Source organism: Salvelinus fontinalis, chromosome 18, assembly GCF_029448725.1.
Source record: "Salvelinus fontinalis isolate EN_2023a chromosome 18, ASM2944872v1, whole genome shotgun sequence".
Taxonomy (NCBI): domain Eukaryota; kingdom Metazoa; phylum Chordata; class Actinopteri; order Salmoniformes; family Salmonidae; genus Salvelinus; species Salvelinus fontinalis.
In genome coordinates, this window is record NC_074682.1 from 21682807 (window position 1) to 21698116 (window position 15310).

Here is a 15310-nt window from a genome sequence, read left to right on the forward strand (position 1 = left end):
GGAGGAGCTATTTACTCGTGATGATGGCCCTCTCTAACTATTTTATTTATTTAACTAGGCAAGTCAGTTAAGAACAAATTCTTATTTACAATGACAGCCTAGGACCAGTGGATTAACTGCCTTTTTTCAGTGGGCAGAATGACAGATTTTTACCTTGTCAGCTCGGGGATTCAATCTAGCAACCTTTCAGTTACTGGCCCAACGCTCTAACCACTAGGCTGCCTGCCACCCCTATGAGGGGAGGCTGTGTTCATGGCATGCTTCCAAAAACTACTGGCAGCTACTGGATATCTTTAAGTGGGTTTCCATCATTGGGGTATCCTCTCAGACAGAAGAGGAGTCCTCTTCTTTACGAGGGAAAATCTGCTTCATTTTTGCCTCAGCGGTGACACACTGAACTTGCCTCGTGTGTGAACTCCTGTACTGTAAGTAACCATAGCAAATGTTGTTATAGCCGGGGATGATAGTTCATATTGTCACTGAGAGGAGAATACAAATATGTTTTATTTGTAGGGTTGTTGACACAAGGAAGGCTGTTTCTGGGTTTTCCTGATACTCTATGTAGTCTATTACAGTTGAACGAGTTCTTATCAGTTGTTTTATGGCACATTAAGTACTTACCCAGTATTATGGGGTTGAATAGTCTCAGAGTATTTATGTCGAGAAGGGATTGGAGCCGGGGATATTTTTCACATTGTTTGATGATTATGGCAATAACATGATAATCTCCTCTCTTTAAGCTCAGTCTTTCATACACCAAATCCCAGCTGTCTACTGTGGAATCAGAATGGAATAGACTCAGTCTTTCATACACCAAATCCCAGCTGTCTACTGTGGAATCAGAATGGAATAGACTCAGTCTTTCATACACCAAATCCCAGCTGTCTACTGTGGAATCAGAATGGAATAGACTCAGTCTTTCATACACCAAATCCCAGCTGTCTACTGTGGAATTAGAATGGAATAGACTCAGTCTTTCATACACCAAATCCCAGCTGTCTACTGTGGAATCAGAATGGAATAGACTCAGTCTTTCATACACCAAATCCCAGCTGTCTACTGTGGAATCAGAATGGAATAGACTCAGTCTTTCATACACCAAATCCCAGCTGTCTACTGTGGAATCAGAATGGAATAGACTCCGTCTTTGAATGTTAGAGGCTCACCTCTGGTCTAGTGGTTGGCCCACATCACTTATCCTTCTCTGCAGTGTCTCTCCTATTGCCTCCCGTTTAGATTCCCTGTGATGGAGAGTTTAAAGATGAAGTCAAATCCTCATCTGGAGTAAGAGTCTTACCAAGCAGCAGCACCGTTTCTATGAAAGGGTTTGGCACTGGCGGGTCCTGGCTGTTGACACTCTTCTGAGCCCTCTGATGTGATGCTCCCTGAGGTTCCCCTTCCTGTCAGTCAACTCACAGCTGACAGACGCAGGTCAACACTGACACCTCCTCACACACACTTTGAGCAAATCGCAGCCCTGTTGGCATGGGGGAAATACAGAATTGAGATCACATACGGTAAGAAAGGAGCTGCAGGTTTCAGGAGCTGCCAAGTCAAGGGACAGCCACCCGCGACTGAGCTTCCCTTCATCTCTCAGCTGCAGCCAGACCTGTGGGTTTTTCTGCACCTTTACAGGCAGCCAGATAACACACGACACAGAATGGCGTTTAGCTGGGCTGTAGTAAAGCACACATTCTGAATGATTTGATTAGTCTAGAGAGAGAGAAGAGGGCCAGGGATAGATTTACAGGACTACAGCCAAGCGCCCAGAGTCAGCTTTTCAACGGCAAGCTCTCAAATCTGTACACTAGCAGTGTTTGGCTGGGTGCATATATGTGTATTGACTTTCCAAGGCTCTAGGCTGCACTTCGCTGTCCATTGAAGAGGCTGATAATGGTAGGTCCTCGACAGAAACATGTTTGGCTGCTGGGCATTTCCATCTAAAAGACCCATGAGCACCAACATGTGAAGTTCATAGGAGCATATCAAATTAGGTGTCAAATGTACATTGTTGTCATTAAACAGACACTTTTATCCAGAGCAACTTTCAATAAGTAGTAAGTGCATACATTTTTGTACTGGTCCCCAGTGGGAATTGAACCCACAACCCTGGCATTGCAAGCACTATGCTCCACCAACTGAGCCACACAGGAAAGCTAAGAGTCTATGTTTTAAGGCATAGATTCATAATTTTTTTTAAATGTTCCATCTTAAAAATTAGGCATAAGTAAAGACTTTGATTTCTGGATAAACAGAATCAAAAGGTGCCTTAGAAAACATCTACCATAAAAAGTCTTAAAAGGTATCAGAAATACGTTCAAACGCAATAATGTTGATGGCAAGACAACTGGCAATGAATATCAACACTTATATTTAGTTTTAGAGAAATTGTTTACCTACTCTAAGTTTAAGAAATATTGCCTTGTGCGTTGTAATTCCGTTAACAAAGACCCACATATCCTCATGAGGAGGGAGGATGATGAAATCTTACAGAAGTAACAGACCTACCAATTGGTTATAGTGATTTTACTGATATCAATTTTGTTTAGGAAGTATTAAGTGATTCAAACTCGCAATTATGTTACCAAATTGATAACGGAATTACTGCAAATGAATTGGCTACAATGGGAAATTATGGTAGCCACAAACCACAGTTGGGTCGCCTGCTACTGTCCTGCCTCCCACTGTCATACTGTTATGTTCAGCTGGTTACTGTTTTCTTTCTCTTTCTGTTATCTGGTGGTCAAACCAAGAGTGTTAAAACAGTCTGCGTCTGGACAACCTCTCCCTCTCTCTCACTCTGCCTCTCGTTCTCACTCTCCAGTTAATGTCACCTCTCCCAGATTTTACTGGCACCCACCCATGACCACCCCTCTCTTTCTATTTACTTTGACCAGCATCATCCCCCACTGAGCATCGACCGACACCGGACATCCATGGACGTTAAAAAGTAGTTGAAATTTGGTCAGTCCACCCTGGCCTTAGTGTTGGACTGGACCAAATCTGAACCTATCACAGACATATGTTTCACAAGTTTGGATAGCACCTTACTGTACAGTGAGTAGAGCACATTAGAGTACAGTACAATACCCTACTGTAGTGACCTGTACTCTACTGTACTTAACTCCACTGCACTGAACTGTATACTAACCTACTCTACGCTACTGTGCTATAGTGTACTGCCCTGTACCGCTTTGGTTACTGTAGCTCAATAACCAAAATAAATGTTTTCTAACTCAAGGTGCCTTGTCATAGCTGACACCCCATTCTTTCTGCAGACATCTTTCAATCTTAATTGTGAACTCACCTAATGGCACAGAGCTGTGGTCTACCTGCACTATGAGTAAACTCAGTACAGCTGTGGAAGTCATTTGATAGTGGAATGGGATTTTTTATATTTATATGTGCTTGAACTGTATCCTATTTTGCCATAAAGAGTATACTGAGTGAGTGTGTGAAAAATGAACAAGACCCAGTTCTGCTGGAATAGCCTGCTGTATTCGAGCCCTCTAGTTTATTTTATGTCCTAATTTTTAGTGCCCATACATTTGACTAGCCCAACTGACTTTTAGAGTATGTTGTAACCATATTACTCTTCAATGTGATCCTTAGCTAATCTTAATGGTGTTTCGAATAGCCCATTAGCCATTAGCTGCTATAGCTTGCATCCCTGCTCTCTGGCTGATTTGTACTGCTGTGCCAGACATCACTATTATCCTCTCTCTCTTCCCTTACTTCCTGTCATCCCTGGCTCTGTTAACCCCCCACCTCCACACAGACCACACAGGCCCACCCAGTGTAGCGCCAGACCTACCCTGCCCAGTGAGCTGAGGCCTCTCCCCTCTCCCAGGCGGTGCTGCCGGGATGCAGTTCGTGCCAGGGTGACCCACAGGGTCCCAGGTTTCATGACACAGCCATCTGTGCCAGGCTTGAGAGGGAGTCTGTCTGGGCTCAGCCCTCACTCCGGCTCTGCTCTTCTGTGTGGTTCAGGTCTGGTCAGGCGGCATAGCACAAGGACAGCTGCCCAGAAATTAACAACGCACATAGTTTGGCGCTGCTGACATCACTGTTACTAGGAAATGGGAAAGTCTGTCTAATTCAAATTATTCTCAAATGTATTTTGGGCAGGGAATTCCACTATGTTCATGATTCTGATTTCTATGAGAACATATGGGCCTAGAGCAGCGGGACGATTATTTCTTGAGTGGATGGTCAGGGGGCCGGAGCATAATTGCAAGTAATTTGTAGATTGCAAATTGACCGCAAGAAGCCGAAACAGATATAATACTAAACATAATCATTTTATATTTGCTTACTTTTGTTTACGATCGCATACACTGAGTGCACAAAATATTAAGAACATCTTCTTAATATTGAGTTGCTCCACCCCCTTTTGCCCTCAGAAGAGCCTCAATTCATCGGGGCATGGACTCTACAAGGTGTCGAAAGCATTCCACAGGGATGCTGGCCCATGTTGACTTCAATGCCTCCCACCGTTGTGTCAAGTTGGCTGTATGTCCTTTGGGTACACATGTGAAACTGTTGAGCGTGAAAAACTCAGCAGTGTTGCAGTTCTTGACACAAACCGGTGCGCCTGGCACCTACTACCATACCCCATTCATAGGCACTTAAATTGTTCGTCTTGCCCATTCACCATCTGAATGGCACACGTACACAATCCATGTCTCAATTGTCTTCTTTAAGCTGTGTCCTCCCCTTCATCTACACTGATTGAAGTGTATTTAAGAAGTGACATCAATAAGGGATCATAGCTTTCACCTGGATTCACCTGGTCAGTCTATGTGATGGAAAGAGGAGGTGTTCCTAATGTTTTGTACACTCTGTGTATATCTCTCTATTATGCTTGTGAATACTTTGGAACAAATCTCCAAAATTAAAATCACTTGGAGCTGATTTGTTGGTGTTTTTACAGTCTTTTATGTCCAACAATAAAAATGTAAAAATAAAAACATATTATAATTGTTTAACTCAGAAAACTTGGCTGGCCGCCAGTTGGGAAACCCTGGCCTAGAGAATTTAGTGGGTTGAGTACATGAAATCAGTGGACTGATGCCCAGCATCTACTGTGGCTGTTTCAGACTCCTGTGCTTTGCCTTGGTGCATTTAGCAAGGAGTACATCAGTGTAAAATACTGTATACATTTAAGTCTGTCCATGTCTATTAGTGTATATTTGTATTTATTTTATTTTAAGAACAGATTTCTACCCCAGGCAAACCCTCCCCTAACCCGGACGACGCTGGGCCAATTGTGCACCGCCCTATGGGACACCCGATCATGGCCTGTTGTGATACAGCCCAGAATTGAACCAGGGTCTGTAGTGATGCCTAGCACTGAGATGCAGTGCCTTAGACCACTGCGCCACTCAGAAGATGAAGCTCATCAACATGACATTTGCAATGTTTATGTCAAACAAGCCACCCCCTCTCCTTGTCAGCTTATAAAACAGTTTAATATGACAAATAATAGCAGAAATCTCCTCTGACTTGTCACTTTCACACACCCTCACTTGTCTGACACACATTTACCAGGGGCCCAGAGATATGTTTGTAATTAATACGTATGCTATAGCGTCTGGCTGATGAATGTCAGGGTGGCAGGAGACAGATGACGATTAGCTAGGTGGCCCCCAATCTCTCCCTGCTATCGCTGTGTCACCAGGGTTAATGAAGCCATCTCTGACAAACTGCTGTGAGGGAGATGAGCACAGCAGCATTAATACCATACAATTTAGGATTACTATCGTAACCCCGGTTCCCTGATAATAGGAGTGAGATGTGTCACATTGGGATTCACTCAGAATCACTAATCAGGGGAAGAACCAATCACACATGTCTGTCGAGACAGACAGGTTCAGTGGCCAATGAGCCCCTCCCACTATTGCCTGTTTTTATTTGTTTTTTATTCGAGAATGTGGAACAATGTGTCTGTCTGATACTTTTCATTAACTCATGCATAGCTGTTCTTTATATGGACTAAAATAAATGTGTTCATATAGACAGACTATTATGTATAGGCTATAGCATACTGAATTTTTATCAGTTATGAAAGAAGGAAGGGGCTCCCGAGTGGCGCAGCAGTCTAAGGCACTGAATTTCAGTGCTAGAGAGATGACACTACAGACCCTGGTTCAATTCCAGGCTGCATCACAACCTGTCGTGATTGGGAGCCCCATAGGGCGGTACACAATTGGCCCAGCCTCGCCAGGATAGGCTGTCATTGTAAATAAGAATTTGTTCTTAACTGACTAAGTTAAAAAAGGTCAAGTGGAAAAAGGCCAAAATGTGGATGTTTCAATTAAGAAAGACTATCACATGACTATGGAAATGTGATTTTAGAGACACAAAGTAACAATAGGTTATGATTAAAGGGTTAGGCTGTAGTGGGCTCTCATCATCATCATGTCTTGATAATATGAATGAGAATGTAGTCAGTAAATCAGCATTTGTCCATTGTTCCCATTTTCAATAAAAATAATTATAATTAAATCAAGTCACAATTATCAGCTTTGGTATTAACATTAGTGAGCAGGCTTTCTGAGTGAGGAGAGACACATGGTTAGGCCTTCCAACGGAAAAAGTCTGGAAAACTTAAATTATTTTGAAATTCGGAACATGGAAAACCAATGTTTATATAAAATGTCTGCCTTTTGCCCTACATTTTATTAAGTTTAATACTTTAATTTAATATAGGACAACATCACAAAATCTATTTATTCTATGTTGTTTCATTTAGTCTCATTATGATACTGTACATTTTGGCTATTTCAAAATAACAGAATACCATATTTCTTGTTGACTGTATAGGCTATTATGCTAAAGATCTAGCTGAGATTCAACTTTTAGGCAAGGGCATCTTTTAAAACTATTTTGATACTCACCTCATGTCTTGATAATATGAATGAGAATGTAGTCAGTAAATCAGCATTTGTCCATCTCTCCCATTGTTCCCATTTTCAATAAAATAAATATGCATGAGTGATTCAAAAGACTATAACATTGGAATGTTGTAAAGCGCTGTCCTACCCTGGCTGGTGAGGACACTCAGGTGAAGCCATTGAATAAAACGAATTACAAGGAAATAAAGTTTTTTAGCTTTTGAACCAGTTTTTTAATGCCACAGTATAGGCCTTCATTTTTAGCCTGTATAGTTTCAACTATACTTTCCATAAAGTATGAGACATCAAAATGTTTTAGAAAAACCTTGTGTGCTGTGTGTATCATAACAGCTGTTCACTTTACTGTTATTCTGAAAATTATTTTCTCAATCAGCTGATGATTGTTGAAACAGGGTTCAAGTTCAATGTCTAATTTCACAGATAAATGCTTATAATATTGACAGGCAATCGACACTGCCATTAATACAAGGAATGATTTCATGTCACACGATTTTGGACTACTAAAATGTTATTAGAATGTATACAAAATACTGTTCTAGTTTTAGGAGGTCATACTTAAATGTAAAATAATAATAGGCAAACAAACTAAGGAATACTATTTTAGTATTCTATTATCTTAAGATTATCACCAAGACAGGCAGACAGTCCAGACAGACAAACAGTACATTGCAAAAGAAGAGTATACGATATTTTAAGAGATTGAAGACAATTAATGCAAATGTATGCTGCTAATGAACAATAACTAGGCCCAATTCATTACCATTGAAACTATCCTCTTTGAACTGCCAGATCTGAATAAATGGATTGGATGGATGGCTTCGATAGTCCAGCAATCGTATTGCAAGTCATGCATATGCTAATAATACAAATATTCTGCTTAAAACGATCTTTCACTGGTACCCTTAGAATTCATTATTCTTAGAGGAGGTCAGAAGAAGCTGCATTGGAACCCAAATGGATCCTCTCTGTGCATGGAAAACATATCCCGGTGCATGAAGGCTACACCGACGGGAAAGACAGTCTGCAAATAAGTCCTTCTGGAAGTGGACTGGATATGATGTTTCCAATGCAGAGGTCACATAACCCTCACTGATAGGGTAATCACAAATTTATCAGGAGAACACAACCATATCCCGGACAATGCTCAGATTTGGATCCGAAAGGTGATGATGAATGGCCTGAAGGTGAAAAGCCTGGAGACCCAGGATGAAACCGACGAAGTTGTGGACCGTGGTAACACGGCTTGCCTGCGTCTATTTGAGAAGAAAATCCATTCTTTCAAACGATTTTGTTTTTAGAAACTAGATATAGGCCTTGTACGATCTTTGTCCCCATGTGCAGTTGCAAACCGTAGTCTGTCTTTTTTATGGTGGTTTTGGAGCAGTGGCTTCTTCCTTGCTGAGCAGCCTTTCAGGTTATGTCGATATAGGACTCGTTTTACTGTGGATATTGATACTTTTGTACCTGTTTCCTCCAGCATCTTCACAAGGTCCTTTGCTGTTGTTCTGGGATTGATTTGCACTTTTCGCGCCAATGTACGTTAATCTCTAAGAGACAGAATGCGTCTCCTTCCTGAGCGGTATGACGGCTGCGTGGTCCCATGGTGTTTATACTTGAGTACTATTGTTTGTACAGATGAACGTGGTACCTTTAGGCGTTTGGAAATTACTCCCAAGGATGAACCAGACTTCCTTGCCTGATTTCTTTTCATTTTCCCCATGATGTCAACCAAAGAGGCACTGAGTTTGAAGGTAGGCCTTGAAATACATCCACAGGTACACCTCCAATTGACTCAAATTATGTCAATTAGCCTATCAGAAGCTTCTAAAGCCATGACATCATTTTCTGGAATTTTCCAAGCTGTTTCAAAGCACAGTCAAGTTTGTGTATGTAAACTTCTGACCCACTGGAATTGTGATACAGTGAATTATAAGTGAAATAATGTGTCTGTAAACAATTGTTGGAAAATTGACTTTTATCATGCACAAAGTAGATGTCCTAACCGACTTGCCAAAACTATAATATTGTTTGTTAACAATAAATTTGTGGAGTGGTTGAAAAACAAGTTTTAATGACTCCAACCTAAGTGTATGTAAACTTCCGACTTCAACTGTATGTTTTTATATAGATTACCAGTCAAACGTTTGGACACACCTACTCATTCAAGTGTATTTCTTTATTTGTACTATTTTCTACATTGTAGAATAATAGTGAAAACATCAAAACAATGAAATAACATATAGAATCATGTAGTAGCCAAAAAAGTGTTAAACAAATCAAAATATATTTCATATTTGAGATTCTTCAAAGTAGCCACCCGTTGCCTTGATGACAGCTTTGCACACTCTTGGCATTCTCTGAGCACTTGTTGGCTGCTTTTCCTTCACTCTGTGGTCTAACAAATCCCAAACCATCTCAATTGGGTTAAGGTCGGGTGATTGTAGAGGCCAGGTCATCTGGCGCAGCACTCCATCTTTCTGCTTCTTGGTCAAGTAGCCCTTACACAGCCTGGAGGTGTGTTTTGGTTCATTGTCCTGTTGAAAATCAAATGTTAGTCCCACTTTGCACAAACAAGATGGGATGGCATATCGCTGCAGAATGCTGTGCTAGCCATGCTTGTTAAGTGTGCCTTGAATTCTAAATAAATCACTGACAGTGTCACCAGAAAAGCATCCCCACACCATCACACCTCCTCCTCCATGCTTCACGGTGGAAACCACACATGTGGAGATCATCCGTTCACCTACTCTGCGTCTCACAAAGACACAGCGGTTGGAAGCAAAAATCTCAAATTTGGACTCACCAGACCAAAGGACAGATTTCCACCGGTCTAACGTTCATTGCTTGTGTTTCTTGGCCCAAGCAAGTCTCTCTTCTTATTGGTGTCCTTTAGTAGTGGTTTCTTTGCAGCAATTCGACCATAAAGGCCTGATTCACGCAGTCTCCTCTGAACAGTTGATGTTGAGATGTGTCTGCTACTTGAAGTCTGTGAAGCGTTTATTTGGGCTGCAATCTGAGGTGCAGTTAACTCTAATGAACTTATCAGCAGCAGATGTAACTCTGGGTCTTCCTTTCCTTTGGTGGTCCTCATGAAAGCCAGTTTCATTATAGAGCTTGATGGTTTTTGCAACTGCACTTGAAGAAACTTTCAAAGTTCTTGAACTTTTCCGCATTGATTGACCTTTATGTCTTAAAGTAATGATGCACTTTGATTTCTCTTTACTTATTTGAGCTGTTCTTGCCATAATATGGACTTGGTATTTTACCAAGTAGGGCTATCTTCTGTATACCACCCCTACCTTGTCACAACACAACTGATTGGCTCAAACTCATTAAGAAGGAAATAAATTCCACAAATTAACTTTTAACAAGGCACATCTGTTAATTGAAATGCATTCCAGGTGACTACCTCATGAAGCTGGTTGAGAGAATGCCAAAAGTGTGCAAAGCTGTCATAGAGACAAAGTGTGGATACTTTTTGGTTACTACATGATTCCATGTGTGTTATTTCATAGTTTTGATGTCTTCACTATTATTCTACTATGTAGAAAAGAGTAAAAATAAAGACAAACCCTTGAATGAGTATGTGTGTCCAAACTTTTAACTGGTACTATATATATATATATATGTATATATTTGTTTTATTTTATTATTCTTTTTTTTAAATCTTTATCTTTAACTCTACATTGTTGGAAAAGGACCCGTAAGTAAGTTTAGTCTACACCTGTTGTTTACGAAGCATGTGACAAATACATGTTATCTGATAAGATTGCTTGATTATCATCCCTAATGTTTTCGTGAACTTTCCAATACTTTTCTGATGGATTTCAATCACTCCAAAGCATACTTCCTTCAGACTGAAATTTTTCATTACCTGATTTTCCTTATAATGTGCTCTACCTTTTAATGGGAATAAGATAATGGCAGTAATGACAAGATAATGACAGTAAGGTCAGATCCTAAAGATGAATCTAAATATTTTACACATTTGTTTCCGATACCGCCAAGTGTCCTAAAATAGAGAACAAGAGATTCAAATAGCTTGATGGTCCATGTTAATAAAATCTTAAATGTATATATCTGTTTCATATCATGTATGAATAAATTTGACTTTGTGACTCCCCACCCCCGTTCTCCGATGGGTATTGCGGCTCGTCCAGTGATTTTTCGTCCAGTGTCTCCCTCAAAAATATTAGTGACTACCACGGCCTTATAAAGAGAAAAAAGCTGTCTTTTGAGCATGTCTTCTATAACAGACCTATTTGTAATGTTTAAATTTTAATAGGTGGAGATCAAAGGTTTGTAAGATGAGAACAAGCACAGTTCAAATGAAAAGAAGATCAAGTTTATAGAGAGTAATACATTTGCTAAAAATCCATATTTCCCAGTGGCATCTTTCCCCGGTTCTTTAATTAAGCTGCTTATGAATTATGAATAGACTCTATCTAATCATACAGTAAATGTTTGACCTTAAAATAAAAAATTGCCAAAACACAATTCCATAACGCTCCCATGAACAGATTCAGATCTGGGAACTGCTTACAAATAAACATAAACATTTTGGGCATCTCGAATCAGTATCGAATCAGTATGTACATAATTCATTATCGTAATGAAGGTTGAATAATTATGTTTTCTGTGCATAAATGTAGTTAGCCAGAGTGTTCAACCGCTAGTCAGAGATTGATCACCCCATGAGCTAAATTAGCCAATGATTTAACAAAGTTAAGCTCCTATACGATACTGTTATCTTCACTGACTATTTATAGGCAGTATCACAAGGTTTTTATTCATCAGGAGAAAAACACTTTTCAGAGATCGTTAATTGCTTTTCAATGATCAGTGTAATTGGTTGCTTGCAAATCCCTAGTGGAGAAATATAATGTTCCATGATTCATGACATGACTGTAGTGCTGTGGTTCCTCGGGGGGGCATGGCACACAGCCAGGACGAAAGGTTCTCCCGTTAAACAGATCACACTGTGCACGGCACGCTCATGTACAATGGAGGAGTCTATAGTGGTCACATGTAGTTTACCATATGTCAATCAGTAAGGCTCGTCTGAATGGCTAGCTCGCGTTAACTTCATACAGTATGCATAATATAATTCACATCGTTTCCTATTCTACAGGCATAGTGGGAATGTATGTGATAGTGTTTACAAACATCATTAGCATATCGTTGTGTCTCTCCTTCTCTTTTCTATTAGCCACGTGCGGAATGTCATTCACCTACTTACCTTATAGCCTATGAGCACAGCCCAATAATACACATTTCTCACGCTTGCTGTTTAACCTATTATCACATTTCTCTCCCTCAACTAATGGACTTTAAAACTTACCCATGTTCTCTTACATGCTGTGTTACAGCAAAATGTACTGACATCCCTTCACCTCCCCACCACCACCAGCTAAGCCCCGTCATTGGGCTTAGCTACCTGCCATCAAAGCATCTGGCTCCGAGGATCTTACTTCGGAGATTCGGAGATGAGGCCATTCCCTAAACAATTTTAATAAACTTTCATATTGCATTTTGCCGCTGTTGTTCATTCAGTTAAGCCTTAAACACGATTGAAATGTAGGGCCGTGATTACAAGATTGTGGTCCCATTACTTTAACAGTTTTTGTTCAGATGGCCTCAATGCACAATAACTGCCAATGTCTTACCAGGGTTGCATAGTAGCTACAGGGATGGTTGAGAAAAGGGAACTTGTCAGACACTCATCTCTCTATCTGACCCCCTCTCTCTCCATCCCTCCCTCCCTCTCTCTCTCTCTCTCTCTCTCTCTCTCCCCTCCCTCCCCCTCTATCTCCAGGTAACTACTATGGGACCCCCAAGCCCCCAGCAGAGCCCACCCTGGTGCAGCCTGACCTGGTGGATCAGGTGCTGTTTGATGAGGACTATGACAACGAGGTCCAGCGTAAACGCACCACCTCCGTCAGCAAAATGGACAGGAAGGACAGTGTGGTCCCTGAGGAGGAGGACGATGATGAGAGGCCACCTCTGGCCAATGGCCTCCCAGGTCAGTACATCTCACACTCAAACCCCCTCTCCTTCCCTTTCTCTCTTTGCTCAGGATAGTCCCCTTTTGTACGTCTCTTAGTCCTAATTCAAATATCTTTCTACTTTTAGATGTACATTATTATGACTATAGACTATATCATATTTCTACTCTATAACATAATTCTGCTCTATACTGTACATATTGACCTATGATCTAGGAGCTGTGCTCACCTTCCCCATTATTCCCAGTTTGTGCTATCTGTCTGTCTGTGTTATCCAACCATGCTCTGTCTATATAACCAGACACTTCCCACACCAAGGCCATGCCTAAAAAGCACATCCAGTATCAGTAACACCTTCTACTGTAGTGCAGGTCACCTTGGAAGGCAGCAGTCTTCTTACCCTAAGACAAGAGACTCCATGTGTGTGATCAATCAGGACTCCTCTCTCAAAGGATCTGGGCTGTCTTTGATGTGCCCAAGGATAGCCTGATTCCAACAGAAATGGGTTACAAGTCTTTTTATGTAAAATACATCACATTTCTGCTGTAATGCAGTCATGTTGGGGTTGTTCTGAACTTTTCATTCCAAACCAACCATATATGGAAACAATTATGAACAGGTCAGAAGGTTTATGGAAAAAGTGAGTGCAATGCCCAAAACTCCTGACTGAACTTCCCTGGTCTCTGTGTTGAAGACAAACCCTGATCCCTGCTTGACTTCCTGAATGTGTCTAGTGCAGTCAGTGTGGTGTGGGCTCTCAGGCTCTCACCCCTCTGTGAACTGTCTCTGATGACCTCAGCTCTCCTCAAGGCGCTGCCCCAAGGCTGGCTATGGTGCATGGTGTTTACATGAGGCCAGTCAGAACATCCGCAGATCCTGTGTGTGTGTGTGTGTGCGCGTTTGTGTGTCTGCGCATGTACATGCGTGGTTGAAGTCAGATTAGCATAACCGGTTGAGGTCAGACTCATATGCCAGTTCCTCCCCATCCTTCAAGCTAACAAGTAAATAAACAATCTGTTGGAAATACCAGCAAGTCCCATGGATGTAGTAGTGTGTTAACTATTTACTCAAATACAGAAGCACATGCACAAACTTGCCATGCTCATGGGCTGCCTGTATTAGCTCTGTGGTATACACTAGAAGAAGCTGTTTGGTGTTGAGCCTCATTGTATCATATGCTTGTGCAGAGGTTAGCATTATACAAAAACAGTCCCTCAGTTAGAAGACCCTTGGGTATAGGTTTCATTTGGCAGCTTTTTGTACCCTGGAGAGCCTTTGTTGTGTCTATGTTTATGTTGATTGTGATGCTTTTATTGCAGTTCTCATTAAATTAATAAATAAAAAGTATAGAAATAACTATAAAGACAGTATTATTGTACCAAATAGCCTCAAGCTAAAATGGCCTTTTTACTGTGAATCCTCAGTTACTACAGTATATCATTGAAACCCAGGGGGTGTACACACATATGCATAAACACACTTACACGTACATGCAAATGCAAAACAGTGCCTTGGTGAACAGAACACACAATCTCTTGCATGCAAATCCTTTACCGACATCAAACCCTCCTTCCTCCCACTGCAGCTGGGAGAACAGGATGAGGCTTGAGGTGTCCATGCAGGACTAACCTTCTGCTGTTTCTCTCGCGCTCTCTCTCTTTCAGAGCATAAAGAGGGGGCATCATGGAGGAAGGCGGTGCCCAGCTACACCCAGTCCAGCAGTGCAATGGACTTCCGTACGTGGAGCTCTCTGCCCCGCGACGACAGCCTGGAACCACTGCCTCTCAACTGGGAGATGGCCTACACTGAGACGGGCATGGTCTACTTCATAGAGTGAGTACTGCAACAACACCCGTATATCCACTCAGGGACAGGACAAAGAGACATCCTTGAGTCGACTGAGTCCTGGTTGTTTAAACTCTGCTACACTGTAGATATAGAGAGTTCAAGGCTCCTCCCAAAAAATGCTGAGTTTCTGCTTAATAGAGTTTCATGCTAAATAATTAAATAAATGTCAGAAATGTAGATAATGTTTTTTTAATGACATGAGACACTTACTTCTGCTCTGGACTGAATGTTGAATGTTACGTTACAGGTTATGCAATAAATGCCTATATCTGATCAGCATCATGCAAAGTATCATACAATTGTTGGTTAGATTAATGAAGCACATAGCACACGTGTTACATAAGCCATGTCGAACAGACTGTGGATTTAAGTTAATTAGTTAAACAAGCCAAGGCCTGGACTGGTGTGGGTCTCTTTAAAATCCACTCATATTGACTCAATGTTTACTCCAAAACTGACAGCCCTAGCCTACATTATTGTTGCAAAAGTGTTTCTAGTCTAAGCTCATTTACTTGGTGGTTTCTCATCAAGAAAACTTCA

General features: G+C 41.2%; 1 protein-coding gene across 3 annotated transcripts in view; it reads left to right on the forward strand.

The window, feature by feature from the left end:
* Positions 1–15310, forward strand: part of LOC129815141 (membrane-associated guanylate kinase, WW and PDZ domain-containing protein 3-like) — a 164176-nt gene that overhangs the window by 123277 nt on the left and 25589 nt on the right. For all 3 annotated transcript variants that reach the window (XM_055868564.1, XM_055868565.1, XM_055868566.1), the window contains exons 4-5: positions 12733–12939; positions 14587–14755. In XM_055868564.1, coding sequence (XP_055724539.1) covers positions 12733–12939; positions 14587–14755 — 376 coding nt within the window. The remainder of the gene's footprint in view (positions 1–12732; positions 12940–14586; positions 14756–15310) is intronic.